This window comes from Cydia fagiglandana, chromosome 2 (genome assembly GCF_963556715.1).
Source record: "Cydia fagiglandana chromosome 2, ilCydFagi1.1, whole genome shotgun sequence".
Taxonomy (NCBI): domain Eukaryota; kingdom Metazoa; phylum Arthropoda; class Insecta; order Lepidoptera; family Tortricidae; genus Cydia; species Cydia fagiglandana.
In genome coordinates this window covers 13,916,496-13,934,017 of record NC_085933.1, presented here as the reverse complement: position 1 = coordinate 13,934,017, position 17,522 = coordinate 13,916,496, and the positions used below count along the sequence as shown (strand labels likewise).

The following is a 17,522-nucleotide window of genomic DNA, read 5'->3' as shown; positions in this document are numbered from 1 at the left end:
GAATTATAAATTTGTATCTAGGAGTTGATCTCTGAAACTGCTTATCTGATTATAAATATTCTTTTACCCGTTTCTTCCATACCGTTGTCGTATGGAATTAAGTTTCTGGGTGGAATTTGGCTATATTTTATCCTGTGGCTTTGCTTTAAGTGTTTTATTATACGTGCGTAAGGCCACCAGCCCACCAGGACATTAATTCTACTATAAATAAATATGCATTGTTTTTTTATAGAAATAACGCCATAGATTACAAAAAAAAATATCGGGTAACGAGACTACAAAAAATACCAAGTAGAACAACTTAATGATGCATTCGCAAACATTGGCACAAAATCTATTCGTGCCGCATTGAAAGCACACAATATTTTTTATAGAACTTTATACAATAAGTATAAAGGTACAACATATCAAAACCCCGGGTGCACAGACCAAATTTACTGAAACGGAAAAGCTTGTAATTCAAATATCTGTTGCTAAGTGCGATGATAACTTAAATTCCTACGTTACCTATTTATAGTAAACAAGCGCTTAATTTTGCTAATTTGTATCATTTTGTATGATATCAAAGTAACCCCACACCTTAAAAATATAAATAACTAAAAAAGTACTTAACCGATTTTTATTTTTTTATTTTTACGGGCTTTTAAGCGGGTCTACTTTAGAATGTCAGCAAAAAAATAAGTGGTTTCAAAGTAACCCCATTCTCAATATAACTTTGATCGCTTTGTTTTTATTTTTTTCTGAAAAAAGTATAAGTCGTAATTTTTTTTTATTTGGCAGGCGGAAAGAAGAGAAAAAACCGATTATTATGTTTTTAATTCATATTTTTACGTATATTAGGATCGTCAAAAAATGGTGCCAAACTCTAAAATTGATCAAAGTAACCCCGGTTTACGGTATCAGGAAAATGTAAAAACATACAAGTTAGCAATCTTCATTCACAGAACATACGTTGTCCCATTATTTAATGGTTATTTACATTAGGTCATAGGTTAGGTACCCCAAAATACTCAGTTACTTACCTACATTTTACAGTAAATTTCTGTGCAATAGACGTACCTACTGTTACGATTAGGTATTTACACCATTAATTTATTATTAATGTAATACAGGAAACAATGTATAATAGGTATTTACGTTGGTTAGTAATAAATGTCTAAGTACTTAATTACAATAACATTAATGCTATTATTTACACATATTTACAAAATTATTACGTTGGCTTTTCGCGGTAGGCCCTCGGAATCAACCGATGATTTCTACTAAATGCGGTATCAAGTGTTGAGCTTTGTTTTTGGTACAGTCGCCAACAGATATATCGGAGCGGCTAAGCCGCTCACAAATATCTGAACACGCCTCTATTGTCAGGGCGTTAGAGTGCCTGTGTCAGATATTGTGAACACCTTGGCCGCTCCGATGTATCTGTTGGCGACTGTACCATATAAAAATGCGCTTCGTTGCCTAGTAACATAACTCAATATCACTACCTATATCATTATCTGAATCTGAGACGATACAAAATAAGTAGGTAGGTAGGTATCAACTCGTTTGCGACCGTGCCATTGCTATTTAAAAACAAGGAAAACTGAGTATTTTTTTTATCAAGAACCGCGAGCAGTAACTGATACTAGGTACATTGAATGTTACTCAGAGCGTAGGTAATTAAACGTGTCAAAAAAACATGTCCATGATGCTACAGTTTGGAAAACAGTGTTATATGGCTCCTCTACACGATGGGCCAGCGCCGGCCACTCCAAATGACGCATTTAGGTATGCGTTAGAGGGAGCAAGTTATATTGCTATCTCATTCTACCGCATGGCTGCGTCCCTTGGAGTGGCCGGCGCTGGCCCATCGTGTAGAGGCGCCATTACCCCGGATTACTTTTGTATTACATTTTAAACTTATCTGAAGTATTCGCCGTCTTTTTAACCGACTTCCAAATCCCAAAGGAGGAGGTTATCAATTCGGTTGTATGTTTTTTTTTTTTTTTTATGTTTGTTACTCCATATCTCCGTCATTACTGGACCGATTTTGAAAATTATTTTTTTGATTGTATGTATATGCATACAGATTGGTCCCGTTTTTGTCAAAATCCAGTTCTGATGATGGGATCCATGAGGAATCGACGGAACTCCTCAAATCTTAAAGGCATACATATGGTGATTTTTGTGTTTTTATCAACAAATCAAGCATATACATTCAAAAACGTGACATTTGATGAAGTGGAACTGCTGATGATGATCAGAACGGAACTCTTCAACGACGCATAGTTCACCTTTGGCGATTTGTCCTCTTCGTTATGTTTGTTAAGCAAGTTAAGTTTTTAAGCCACAATTTTATCAAGCTTGAGTTCTGATGATGGGATCCATGAGAAATCGAGAGAACTCCTCAAATTTTAAAGGCATGCGTATAGAGATTTTTGTATTTTCATCAGAAAATCAAGCATTTTCCTTAAAAACTGTCGCATTTGATGAAGTGGAACTGCTGATGATGATCAGAACGGAACTCTTCAACGACGCATAGTTCACGTTTGGCGATTTGTCCTCTTCGTTATGTTTGTTAAGCAAGTTTAGTTTTTAAGCCACATTTCTGTCAAGCTCGAGTTCTGATGATGGGATCCATAAGGAATCGAGGGAACTCCTCAAATCTTAAAGGCATACGTATAGAATTTTTTGTATTTTCATCATAAAATCAAGCATTTACATTAAAAACTGTTGCATTTGATGAAGTGGAACTGCTGATGATGATCAGAACAGAACTCTTCAACGACGCATAGTACATGTTTGGTGATTTCGAATTTCGATTTTGACTTGGACTGGGACCCGGATTCATACCCGGATCCGGTTCGGACCCGGACTCGGACTCGGACCCGGACTCGGACCCGGACCCGGACTTGGACCGGGACTCGGACCCGGACTCTGACTCAGAGACCCGGACCTTGACCCGGAAAACCACTATGATACCTAAACTAAATAAACCACTATGATTACCTACCATAAAATGTAGGTATGATGATGCCAAACCCCTCCCGCTCAAACTCCCGTACACCGCACCGCATGCGCCGTTAAGTGGGTTAGGTTAGGTTTGAACTGCGATCCTCACAGAACCGAACAAAAGTGGGTTAGGTTTGGTTAGAACTGCGAGTCTTACAGAAACGAAATGCTACTAGAAAAGTGGGTTTGATTAGGTTCGAACTGCGATCCTCACAGAACCGAACTGCTATCAGAGAAGTGGGTTAGGTTAGGCTAGATAACTACGACCCTTACGGAAACGAAATGCTACTAGAAAGTAGGTACTGGTTTTACCTCCTTTTCTACATAGTGCACCATCTACCATAATCTTTCACCGGGCCCCATAGAAGTCGGTTCTTTTTTCTTAAAAATTATTCAATATATGAAACAATGAGACGAAACTGGCTGTGCTGGCTGTGGACTCAGGAGGGCGCTATCATTCTCATTCATATGGTGACAGTTCAGATAGTATGAAGAAATAGTTCTAATGAAATTCCGCAACAGGGCGCGTGACATATAATTTACTGGTCAGGCTTTACATGAAATTCATATTATCTGCCTATTAACGTACCTAAGTACCTACTTATAACCGTAACACTCGAATACGATGTGGTTTACAAGGTGAGGCTGTGCAAGGTCTTTAGATATCAATAGTGCTTGTATGCACGAGTAAACCAGTCTTGCAACCCGTTGTTCACCGTTGATTCACTTTTTATATGCTGATCTTACGAGTTTCACGTCATAGATATAATGAGCGACTAGCGTCGTGGGTTGGCTCAGTTTAGTATTAATTTTAATGATCTACTTATTATCAAATCTTAGGTAACCAACAAATAAGTAAGTTAGACCAAATTGATTTAGTGCATTTAAGGACAGACCGACATTTAAATGTGATCGTGTTTATTTACACGATCACACAATATTAGGAACCATATAGCAATAGGATTGTTAATAGTACAAGTATTATTAGTTTTATGAAGCTAGATTAAAAAAACTGCTCACATTCGAATTTTGAACGACCGTTCGTTGTACAGAATTCTTTCTAGTGTCATCAAAAAACCCTAATTTTCATAATTCCAATCGATTTCTTTCGTGTTGATAAACTATTTAACACATAAGAGGAATTACGAACATTAAACTTTTCGACGCCGTGTCAAACACAAAAAACCGGGCAAGTGCGAGTCTGACTCGCGCACGAAGGGTTCCGTACCATAAAGCAAAAGAAAAAAACAAAAAAAAGCAAAAAAAAACGGTCACCCATCCAAGTACTGACCCCTCCCGACGTTGCTTAACTTTGGTCAAAAATCACGTTTGTTGTATGGGAGCCCCATTTAAATCTTTATTTTATTCTGTTTTTAGTATTTGTTGTTATAGCGGCAACAGAAATACATCATCTGTGAAAATTTCAACTGTCTAGCTATCACGGTTCGTGAGATACAGCCTGGTGACAGACGGACGGACGGACGGACGGCGAAGTCTTAGTAATAGGGTCCCGTTTTACCCTTTGGGTACGGAACCCTAAAAAGCGGTCACTCGGACGCCAACTGCACGTCACCGATTTGCCAAAACTGAAATTGAACTTTATGCCTATGCACATAGTCGGTGTTGCTCTGTGGTCAGTGACGGATTAATCGGTCTTTGGCGTTGGACCTACGGTGCGGAAATATCAGTCATTGGCGTCCAAAAGGTTAAATGTCGTCTAGGATCGCAGAATTCTGCGTATCAATGACGTCTGTCGTAAAATTCGTAGTGAGGGAAAATTTATTCTATTAGGATTTTTCCTTATCGAATAAATTGTGCAGCGAATTTGTCCACCACATCCATGCTTGGTCCTCTGTTTGTTGCATGCAAAACAGATGTTGTTGTTTAAGAACAGCGGCTGCAGGGGTTAGGTACGGTCATCTGATTGATAGAGTCGAAAAGTGGTAGACCACTTGGCTGACTGACAGTACCTACACTATAAACTTTTGCAGTTGGGTATTATGCAGTACTGTAGGTACACTCGAGATTTATCTTGAGTATATCGTCTAATATTTATATGGACTAGAAGTGCATTTTATTATCAGATAAGTTTTTTGTTTTCTGGCGCTAACTATGGTATGCATAGATATCTTCAATTGGTAGGTAAATTTGTAGTTGATATGCTCAGGATCAAATCGACCGGAAGGCTACGTGGATGAGGGACACAAAATCTGAAATAATAGGGATTTTTACAGTATTAACATTCTTCAAGGACACCTTATTTTACTTATTTACATAGATTTGTACAAATATACCTATCAAACGTCATTTATGAGGCCATAATTCGTTTTAAAAATCTAGCTTTACTTTTATCCCATTCCACTTCCAGATGCATCAAGCTAAAATAAGTAGATATACATATAACTAAATTAATTATACATCTTCAACAATGAAAACTTAAATTTTGATTAGGTACCTTATTACTTGGCATTTCAAATGTTTATGTTTATGAACATTCTCGGATTGTCACATATGAATACCTACATAAGAAATGTCAGTTTAAAGTACTTAAAGACGAGGTTTGGCATTTCGTCCACAATCGCGGCTCGTCAATAGCGCAACCAATGAAACATTTAACGAACCATTTTGTCTCACAACGCAGTTTCTCGCGCTAAATGTCGAACACCAATCTTACCTTCACAGAAAACAATCAATCTAAAGTTAATTTTTATACATGTCAGCTAGCACCTTCTCCATGGGCGTCTGTCCGATGGTCTTGGCGAAGAACTCCCTCTCGAGCTGGTGCGGGGAGACGAGGCGGAGCAGAGGCAGCAGCAGCAGCAGGCGGCCGAAGCGCGCGGGCGCCGCCGCGTGCGCCGCGCGGGCGTGCGTCATCAACATCACCTGCGCCTGGTCTTGGAGGTTCTCGATCTGCAGGGGATCTTTGAGGCCGCGTGTCTCTGGAAATTTAACATCATCATATTTTATGTCTCTATGTTCATGATTTTATTTTGTTTAATTGTTTATTGTTCTTTAAATTAGTATATTATCTCTTTGCCTGAGATACAGGATATTCCTAGTTCAGGCGCACGTAACAATATACGTAAAATGTAAAAGTTCACGCATAATGCAACATAAGCAATAAGGTTTTCTCAATAAATTATTCTTATTCTTATCATGAGAGGACTTCTTACCGATCTTGTTGTGGTGCAGAATAAATTGAGAGGAAATAACGAGCGAGCGATTTATACTTAGGTATATCTACTTACCAGATTTGAAGAGTACGATGGCCTTCATGCAAGCGAATTCGGCCGGGTCGACCAGCACTGCGCGGTACCGGCCCAGCACCTCGCGCAGTCGCCGCAAAACACCTGAGCCCGCTCCAGATTCTGACACAAACAATACGTAAATATGTATTAAGTAGATACTGATCAGACTGTAAATCTACCGCAAGCGGTGTATTTCATCAGGAATGAACTTTTATATCATAATCTATTGTGATTTACCCTGGTCAGTTTGGTCGCTGCCGAAGAGCGCCGTACACGCCGCGTCGAGCGGCAGGCACCACTGGATTGCGTTTAGGAGGAACAATTCCGACCATGCCTCCTCCAGCAGTATAACCTGTTAAACAAACGAAAATTTTATATTTGCTCAGTGATTAAATATCGCAAAAAATAAGAGGCTTATTGTGTATGTTACTGAGTAGAGTCGGTACGACATATAAAATAAGCGGCCACTTATAATTCTTATGGATGCCATCAAGCGACGATCGCAATGGAAAACAAATCGTGGGTGTAAATAGGTAGAAAGTGGCACAGATATTCGCTAGGGCTAGAGAACATGCAATCGCTATTTACAAATTAAGGAACATCTGGGCAACTGGACAATATCATATAGGTAAGCACGGAAATTATAAGATTACCTGGTCTCTGAAGGCGAGGCTAGCGAAGGAAGGCAGGTTTTTGGCCCATTTGACGGCCATGAACAGCAGCCGGGCTGCTGTCTCTGCCGCGCTTTCCACTCCAAGCGGTCTGAATCAACAAGTCCATGGATAGGTAAGGTTTCTGAGCCTTAGTTAAGTTAAGGCCAGCTAAGGGAATAGTGCCACATGATTTTTGCCTCTACTGTTTACTTCTACAGTTAGAGTTGAAAAGGTAATATAATTACTGCGGTTTGCGTACGCCGAGGCCCAAGGGCGGTACCATTCTAACTTACCTATTTAAATATGTATTTTTAAAGTAGTACAGGGGCACTGGCCAAACCTAACTTTATAAACATCATCATTAAAGTAAGCTATAATTTATAGAAAATTAGGAATTGCATTAACATTTACCTGCAAGGCCCGCAGTTCTGAGGATAGGCAGCGAGGTTGGCGGCGGGCGGCGAGTAGGACGTTGAATCTTCCTCGTTGGTAACATCGATACTGTCATCTGGGAACATAATAACCAAGAATCGTTAACGGTTTTTCTAAAAATCACAATATCACTCCTCTGCATACGTACGTACCTAATATAATTTCTGTGATGATATTACTATACTTAGATAATGGCAGTTAATTAACAGAATAACTACTTAAATAAAATGCAATAAGTTAATTAAACATCGACAAAGAGTTGCAGAAGAGGAGTGTTGATTGTAGAAGAGGTGTGGTAGCAAAATTGTGAAGCTTTTACAGCTTAAGTAGATGGCCCAGCCATATAATACTGGTATATAACTCAATCGTCAAATGTCAACTTTTCACAACCACCAGGGATACCGCATATTTAATGTACGGGAGTCAGTATAGCGGATATGTATCTCCTTATATAAGTTTTTAATTACGTTTACGTTTTTAATAACGGTTTTTCTTGGACATGTACACCCCTTCAACTATTAACCACTCTTTTAGTAATATTAGGTACCTATTACCTACCTAGGTTATACTAAAATTATGTATTATTAGAAGATCCCATGTAGGTAAGGGATTGTTGCTTAAAAATATGTTCATGGCTATTATTCATTTATTTTCAAATTAGATAATAGTGACTTGCTGACCGAACGAATTAAGTTCCAATGGTAGTTATGTTGCTCATCTTTTTCTGACCCAATAAATGGTTGTTGATACCAATTCGCACCCGTGACCGTAACGTGTTTTTTTCTTAGGTATATACGAGTATTACCTAAAGAAAAAACCGTAAAGCGGTCACTTCATAACCACAAAAAAAATAACGAAAAACCCGTACCTACCCACTTATAAGGAAGTAATTTGGATTTATTGTGTCTCACTTAAATACACGCAGTTGTTTCATCGTTTTTACCAAATAAATGCTGACACAGACATTTTCTTGCAAGGTTAAAGTGCACCTCGTTGGCAATTGGTAATTTCCCTATATTTATAGGTCCCTACCTACTTATCATCTATATTCAACACGTGACTGGACTTACTTGGACTGGATATCCCTCAGTACATAGGTACAGACAGAGCGCACATGCAATGTTTGACAACATATGTAAGTGAGACTGTAATATACCGAGTAGGTACCGCTTGTAGGAGAACACTAAAGAAACTCACCGCTTCTCGTGCGATGAGTTTGATTGCGGTGGTTCGGCGTGACAGAAGCGGGTACCATTGCGGGGTACGAAGTCAACTGCAAGGGCACTAGAGAAACCGTTGCTTTCGGAGGCGTAGCGCAACTGGTAAGGGATAGAAGCGGGGCCGCTAGAAAGACACGTTTGTCACTGGGTAATGTCTCTAATCGTGGCAGAGCGACGAGTCTGGTTGTTGCTCCGAAGGCGCCAACGGTGGGTAGAGGGACAGAAACGAGTACCGCTGTTAGGACACTGGGGACACTCACCGTCGCTGTCGGAGTGGTGCCTCCTCGTGGTCGCGCGAGGAGTCCGGCTGTGGTTGGGGCGGAGGTAGCTGTGGGTAGTGCGGGGACAGCAGTGGGTACCGCTGTTAGGACACTGGGGACACTCACCGTCGCTGTCGGAGTGGTGCCTCTCCTCGTGGTCGCGTAAGGGTTCCGGCTGTGGTTGGGGCGGAGGTAGCTGTGGGTAGTGCGGGGACAGCAGTGGGTACCGCTGTTAGGACACTGGGGACACTCACCGTCGCTGTTGGAGTGGTGCCTCTCCTCGTGGTCGCGTAAGGAGTCCGGCTGTGGTTGGGGCGGAGGTAGCTGTGGGTAGTGCGGGGACAGCAGTGGGTACCGCTGTTAGGACACTGGGGACACTCACCGTCGCTGTTGGAGTGGTGCCTCTCCTCGTGGTCGCTTAAGGAGTCCGGCTGTGGTTGGGGCGGAGGTAGCTGTGGGTAGTGCGGGGACAGCAGTGAGTACCGCTGTTAGGACACTGGGGACACTCACCGTCGCTGTCGGAGTGGTGCCTCTCCTCGTGGTCGCGCGAGGAGTCCGGCTGTGGTTGGGGCGGAGGTAGCTGTGGGTAGTGCGGGGACAGCAGTGGGTACCGCTGCGGCGAAAGCGCCATAGCTAATGATACTGGAGGTCTGAAATTAAGAAAATTTTATATTACAGATATATACATTGGTACCTACTATTAAACTAAATAAATAACTAGCTTTAATCTAAAATAGGCCATATATACGCAAATTAATTAAACGGTAATTTTTTGACATTGCAACATTTAGTCGTACATATTCGTATCATTTGATAAAGAGAAAAATAAAAATAAGTAGGTAGATATTAAAAACTCATGATTCAGTTCAACTCGGGTTACAATATAATATTTATTACAACGCCAATAAGGAAATTGGATGTTTCAGACTTTGCATCCTTCAAAAGTTAATCGATAGCTATTTTAAACGCCCCTATACAAAGCACCACATAGATGAAATAACATGTCGAGGTAGGCGCTAGTCACCCGTGCCGACGGTCGACCCCACCTTTGATCAGGCACTGAATCACTTGTGCTGTGGCTTGACCCTTCGCTGGTCTATAAATAGTCCTGCCGGTGTCATAACAAAACATATTGTCTATAGAATGTGACCACGACACTACTATAACTTGATCCCGGGATTTGGAGTAACTTCATGTAATCGGATCTCAGTTCATAACATCACCGAAGTGAGTAAGCATAGTGAAGAAAGGCTCGGATCCTATGACGCTTGGGATCTTCAAAGAACTGGAATAAAGGTGTCCTAAAGAAAAAGGAACACTAAACAGGATATAAAATTATAGCAGGGTAACGTGGGCAATCTAAAAATCAATAGGTAGGTACCTAGTTTCTTAGATGCCGAAACAAACAGTTCCTTTTATACTGAATTACTGAAACTTCTCTGTGTCACTTCGTGGTACCTACCTATTAGTCTGAATGTAACATTAAATGAATACCTATTACCTTTATCCTTGTAAGTATGCCTAAATATTAAACTTAAAATGAATGCGAGAATGCGATAATAAATCTGTCCTAAATATACTGTACCTAATAAAAATAAATAAGTAGATAAGAAATTAATCCAGAAGGCAACCTAGAACGAGGTATTTTTAACCGACTTCCATTTCATAGAAGGAGGAGGTTCTGTATTCGGTTGTGGCTATTTTTTTTTTTTTTCTATGTACGTTCACCGATTACTCCGACATCCGTAGTCCGATTAGAGTAATTCTTTTTTTGATCGAAAGGAGCTACCTCCGAGTTGGTCCCATTTTAATTTGGTTCTGTTCTGATGATGGGATCCATGAGGAATTGAGGGAACTCCTCAATTTTTAAAGGCACATGCATGGTGATTTGAGTGTTTTCTTAAGCAACTCCAGCATTTTCTCCCGAAAACCACCACTTTGATGAAGTAGACCTGATGATGATGATTGCTTTGATGATAATGATGATGATTTTTTAAATGTAGTACGTTCACCGATTACTTCGACATCCGTAGTCCGACTTGAGTAATTCTTTTTTTGTTTGAAAGGAACTACCTCCGAGTTGGTCCCATTTTAATTTGGTTCTGTTCTGATGATGGGATCCATGAGGAATTGAGGGAACTCCTCAATTTTTAAAGGCACATGCATGGTGATTTGGGTGTTTTCTTAAGCAACTCGAGCATTTTCTCCCGAAAACCACCACTTTGATGAAGTAGACCTGATGATGATGATTGTTTTGATTATAATGATGATGATTTTTTAAATGTAGTATGTTCAGCGATTACTCCGGCACCTGTGATCCGAATTGAGTAATTCTTTTTTTGTTTGGAAGGAGTTGCCTCCTAGGTGTTTTCGTATTATTTTTGGTTCTGGTCTGATGATGGAATCCATGAGGAACTGAGGGAACTCCTCAGTTTTTAAAGGCACGTGTAAAGTGATTTCGGTGTTTTCTAAAGTAACTCAAGCATTTGCTTCCGAACACCGCCAATTTGATGTAGTGCAAGTGTAGCCGTACCACGAGTTTGACATTGACATATTCGCTAAGTTAGCGACGCTAACGTCTTCGTAACTAACTTTTTATGCATCTGGCTCGCACTAATATGCCAATACGAGCGAGATGCAAAGAAAGTAAGTTACACACACGCTAGCGAATAAATCAATGTCAAACTCTTGGAAAGCTGGTAAGGCTACTGATCGGGGGTTAGGGTTAGGAGTTAAGGGGTCGGGGATAAAGGGGTCGGGTAATGGTGGTTGTAGGGCTGCTGGTTCAGGGCCGAGGGGTACATGGATCAGGAGTTGATACGCTGTGAGGTAGAGTGATCGGGGGGGTTGAGAGATTGGGTCAGTGGCGGGGCGGAGGATGGATTTAGTGTAGTGACAGGAATTGTAATTTCCCAGACGGACTCGAGAAAATTCCTGATTACATAGGTATTTATTAAAGTAGATACACGAATTTAGTGTTAATCATGATGTTGTTTTTCATTCATGCGTCGCGCTCTTAACAATGCGTTAAAACTAAAAATGGAAAAATAAAAACTTTTTACAAAAAAAAGAAAACCGACTTCAAAAAGGATGAAATAAAATATTATCCATTTTAAGTCTATGCGTTACCAACTGATATGTTTGAAGTCGGTGCCAAGCCAAGTAGTAACAATACCCGTCAAATATAATCAGCCTTATGACTATAAATCCCATTAGAACTGTATTAATAACTATTATAAATGTGTAAGTAATTCTGTCTGCCTCTTTGTCACCTTTTCATGGCTATACAACTGAACCGCTTCAGGTGACATTTGGCAAGAAAGTAAATTCCTTGAATTGTTTTATATTATGAAACGTAGTTCTCTGAATAAGGGACGGGAAATAACTTCAGTCCCAATCTCACGCTTGCGTGCCGACTAACATGGTACGGACTGTGCTAAGAAGGTTTGATCGTGTGTTCTGAGGTGTGTTCTTAGGTACATTCGACGTCAAAGATATGGTTACACTTTTGCACCTTACTCCTTTGTAATAAGACGAAAAGTGTAAACATATTTTTAACGTCAACTGTACCTACAGAAAGTACGTTAATTGTCGTCGTGTAAGGCAAACCAACGTACATCCTTATCGATTCGCACCAAAATCATGGTATGCTTCCAAAGTTGGCTTGGCACCGACTTCAAACATATCAGTTGGTAACGCATAGACTTAAAATGGATAATATTTTATTTCATCCTTTTTGAAGTCGGTTTTCTTTTTTTTGTAAAAAGTTTTTTAAAGATTTCTTAGCTTCACCTTTTCACTCATCTTATGTTCGCTTTTATTTTAATATGAGTGTTGTAGATTTACGTTAACAATATGTAGGTAGTTCTTAGTCTTAGATATTATCATATGTGGGTAGTTGAAATAAATCAGTGTTTGACCAAGCCTCTTGTCTTTTACTACAATGAGTATTTTAAATTTTAATTACTACTACTTACTCTACATTATCTCCTCACTTTTTTGATAAGAACGACATAATATGAATATAAATCATAATTATCATAAAATATACTTCCCATAACACTATGTAAAAAACAAATCACTTAACAGTTGAACGCTCTCGCCCTCCCCATAGTCCTCCATTCGTAGTTATTACATTTACATAATGTTATGATTTAGTGTTAAGAGAACAGCGCTGCGCACTATACCGAGATTGGTTTGCATCTGACTGCCAAATCGTGTCATAAAATTTAGGGGCCCAATGAGTATTAAAATGTATAAGATTCTGGGTTTGCTGAAATAGTTACGCAATCTTAGATATTATAATAGGTACAGAGTGTTCCACACTTTCCACCATTTAGTATGTAGGCGGGGGAGGGGTTGAAATCTTTCGGGTTCCTCGTGAGCACGTTGTATAGTTACTACATAGTTACCAAGTAGGTAAGTATTAAGAAATTATCGCAACAACAAAAAACACTAGTGATTTTTATTGTACTAGTGTGTTGTCATACCTAGGTATGACTGAATTCGAGAAATAACAAAAGGAAAACACAACATTTACTGTCTAAGTATCAAAGCTTTGTCCCGCCATCGAAAAAAGTCAACCTACAATAAATACAAAGTGCTCATTCCAGAACGCCAAACAAAACGTTCTTTAATAAAAAACCAAGTTAGCTTTGTGGACGATTAAATAAAAAGAAACGGTTTTATACTAATCCAGTTAGATCATTTGACGACGGTATTTTCCTAAACTGAACGGGGAAGTTAACGATAGTACCTATTAAGTACTACAAAGAATCTTTCCAAAAGACAAGTCAAAGAGTGATGTGCTTCAAATGTCTTTGACTCGACTGCGTGCTAAATAAGGGTTCTGTTTGTCGTGGTTTCAGTAGAAAGATTGTCCTGACAACCCTAAATGACTTTTTGCATAGGTACCTAATTAATATAATTATGGATTTAACAAAACGTAGATCTTGCACAAAATAAAAATTTACTTACCCAAAAACACCTACTGCCACTGCAGCTTCTCTCAGAGCGCGTTCTTGGTCCATATCTCTCAGCGTCTCTGGTCGGATCGTGGCAGTGTTACGAGGTTGGCGCTCATTCTGTACCGCTGTGAACAAAAGACATACCTATGCATCAAACTCTTTTAATACTGTGTCGATCAAACAACCACATAGCCCACCTGATTGTACCCAGACTCCGTCCGATAAATATCTAGATTTATCATATATGGACAGTGCGACACATTCACGTTGTCCAGCCTATAATTAAGTTTCTCAAGCAGTCCAGAAGACATGAATTCCTAGCAACGCTCAAGATGGTCCTTCGGCTAAATAAAATACTACATTTTACAATCATACAATCTACTATTTATGGATCAGGGAGGAAGCGTTAAAGGAAAGTGCATAGGTACTGAAGTACTGATATATGAAATCCTTTTCCAAAACGCAGTGTTTGAAGATCACCGGCGGAGGTTCCCCGAAGATTTCAGCGACGCGAGGGGAATAAAAATGCACTCCATGAAGTGCACACGTCTGGGAAGAGTGGGAAGTTTACCAGCAGAAGAGGGTGGGAACGGAGCTTAGTAATGTAGCCTTTATAGAAAATTCACATGGGAAGTCTCGGTCAAAGTTTATAGATTTTAAGGAAGATATACCTACATAACTACTTAGTTAAGACATGGTAACTTATTTTTCATGTAGTTATAAGTACATATATTAAAAGTGAATAAAATGCGTTGATGGCTTAGCCATAAGGCGTGTGACTTTTAAACTGAAGGTTGCGGGTTGGAACCCCGGCTCGTACGTACCAATGAGTTTCTTGAAACTATTATAGTTATTTACGAAATAGTTGACTAAAGTATTGCATGTTATTACTGGTGGGTGTTCGTGTGGATATAAAATAACACACACCAAGCGTACCTGTATATAGGCTACCTCTAATAATTAATTTTAGACGTTCCGTTCCTCTCCGTGTGGAATCTACGTATAACGAGTCAGCTTTTACAGTTAAATAACTAAATTAGTTTTATTTGTTTCACAAAATATCAATCCTCACCGAGGCTGCCATTCGTGAGCGTTCTGTTAATAAAACCCCGTCATCCGAAAGTCTGACAAAACAGCTCACATAAAACTGCAAATGACACGCGCCCCCTCCCTCCCAGTGGGGGTGGGGTGGCTTCTATTTGATTTTATTGCCGCCCCGTGCACCTTTTACTGGCGAACTTTACCTAACGGGACAAACTAGTTGGGGACGTTGGTTTTGCCGCTTCTTTTGTGGGTACTTATAGGGTTTTAACGCACGACCACGAAGAAGGAAAAGTTTACAAAACTTAAAATGTTATATGTACATATTACCTATATGCGTGTGAGGTTTGTTATTGGTTTAGCAAACCGTCACTTATAATATGCACTTTCTAACAAAAAATATTTTATGTAGGTACCTTCCTACACGGTTAAATACTACTAGTGTTACATATAATTCACAATTAAACAATGAGGTCTCAATAGCCTAAGCTTTAAGATTTAAGTGGGTAATTATAACGTTCTCAAAATCTTTTAAATAAAAAAAGACCTTTACTTAGATATACCTACCTACATCATAGTATATGTTTTATATGCTATTATTTTGATGGCAGGGACATAAATGCGTTTTATGGGTGTGTTGTCGTTTTCGATTCTGCTCCCCATTTCTTTTACTACATCCATTTGAGATATTAGGAGGTAGGTACATACCTTCAGTTCTTCATACATATTATGCATTTAAATATACATTTTTACTGAGTATGAGAATCTTAATATTATACCTAGTATTATTTGTTTGTATTTCTATGTACTTATAGCTAAAACAGCAAATGAATTACATACCTACAACATTTTTTTTTTCAAATTAAGGACTTAAGTACAGTCAAAATCGAAGGTCGCAAAACTATGTGACACGCTCTTATGGCTCTACAAATAAGATCGTGTTAGATATTGTTGCAGCCTTCGTAGTGTATTTTTGTATTTATTTTTATTTGCGTTAAGTACATGTACAGTTATACAGTGACAAGGTATATACAATTCTTTACAATATTTACATTAATTACCTACATAATCTAGCTAAAAACATAATGTTCCTATAAAATAATGTGTAGGTAATATACAGGTATTATTGCAGGTGACTGTACATATTTATTTGTTATGCGTGTTATGAGCGTATTAGCCGATACCCCACCTAGCGGTTCGCTGGCAGTGAATGTGTTAAACTACCAATAGAATAAAAATTTAGTGAACGTCATTTTGATTACCTATACCTACATAATTTGGTGCAACCGGCCCTTAATCTAAAACCAAACTACCATCCGCCGTTTACAACGAAACCGACTAACCGTAACCTACAGTTAACTGACGGACTCGAGGCACGCGGATTAACCCCCACACAAGCGCCTCCCTACCCAACTATAAATCAACTTGCCCCTCCTACTTCCGGCCGCAGCCATCTTTGAGGTCTCACTTCCGGCGCCAGGAAAGGGATAGCTGTTAGTTTTTCATCATGTGTGAAGGCGACGGGTTATTTTTTAGAACTTGAGAGTAAACGTAAAGAGTAAAAAAGTTTACTCTCAAGTTCTAAAGAGAGCTTTTTACTCTCAACTTCTAAAAAAAATAACCTATACTGTCAGTCGGTACTGTAGGGTGTATTTTTCTTCTAGATTCCCTAGTAGATTTGTTTGATTAAAAGACAGAAAATTACATTTTACCTAAAATAGTACGAGTATGATCCAGATTTTCAGATTAGTCACTAAAAGTTATGGTTTCGCTTAAGGAATTTATTATGGATCGTACCAGCTACCGAATAATCTTGGTTGGAAACTTAGTCTATTTTTTAGACGCCTCTTTCTTTAAAGTGACTTGTTTTTGTTAGTTTGACTTGATTCTACTACAGGCAGTAAAGATGATCGAATAAGTCAAGTACAATCATGTTACAAATATGTAAATAACATGTTATGACGAAGTAGGTATACCTACTATATATGTGAAAAAATTATTACTTAATTAAATAATTGTAACTAATAAAACGTTTAGGGAAAATGATTCACCCGTTACCATTCCTACTAAGTCATCATGTTTTGAAAATAACAGGCCTAACATAACAATAATATTGTCCTTCGTCATAAGCCCCAATTATTGATTATTTTCCTTGACGATATCGCCATATATTCTTCAACATTCGCGATATCAACTATTGCAAAATAATTAATTTAGATATTATAGTTACTTATTCATAATTTTATTTAAAAAAACATAGGTACTTAATGGGCTTTAAAACCGGATATAAAGTTAATCAATATAATACGGAATATACACATTATGTAAGTACATAAGAAATAGTCTTAGTTATATGAATAGTAATAGTCTTAAAACGTAAGAGTTCAATTTAGCAAATATATTTATGAAATTCAGCTCCTGGAAGAAGCTCAAATGGGGTGGAAATTTTTAATCGACAGTTAAATTGGATGCAGTCGTGGTTGAAGGCGTACCCAGGTCCTAGATAATATATTGACGCTAAAGTAGCTCTCTGATAAATGGAAAATACTTCTATCAACAAATAAGCGAGTACATTAACAATTTTGTTTTTTTCCAGAACTTTACGGTTTTCCAACAACATTGTAACAAAAATGCTGGCAATCAAACTTCGAACTTTTATTTCCATCCCCCAATGAAATGCAACTCCAACAATGAAACGTTGATTCAA

At 38.8% G+C, this 17,522-nt stretch overlaps 1 protein-coding gene across 1 annotated transcript in view; it reads right to left on the bottom strand.

Annotated features, from left to right (window-relative positions):
- Positions 1-5,609: 5,609 nt before the first annotated feature.
- Positions 5,610-17,522, bottom strand: part of LOC134672747 (photoreceptor-specific nuclear receptor-like) — a 29,281-nt gene continuing 17,368 nt past the window's right edge. Inside the window, exons 4-10 of the mRNA XM_063530694.1 lie at positions 13,785-13,899; positions 9,318-9,457; positions 7,307-7,403; positions 6,896-7,004; positions 6,480-6,594; positions 6,243-6,362; positions 5,610-5,933 (exon numbers count right to left, since the gene is read on the bottom strand). Coding sequence (XP_063386764.1) covers positions 5,695-5,933; positions 6,243-6,362; positions 6,480-6,594; positions 6,896-7,004; positions 7,307-7,403; positions 9,318-9,457; positions 13,785-13,899 — 935 coding nt within the window. The 3' untranslated portion in view covers positions 5,610-5,694. The remainder of the gene's footprint in view (positions 5,934-6,242; positions 6,363-6,479; positions 6,595-6,895; positions 7,005-7,306; positions 7,404-9,317; positions 9,458-13,784; positions 13,900-17,522) is intronic.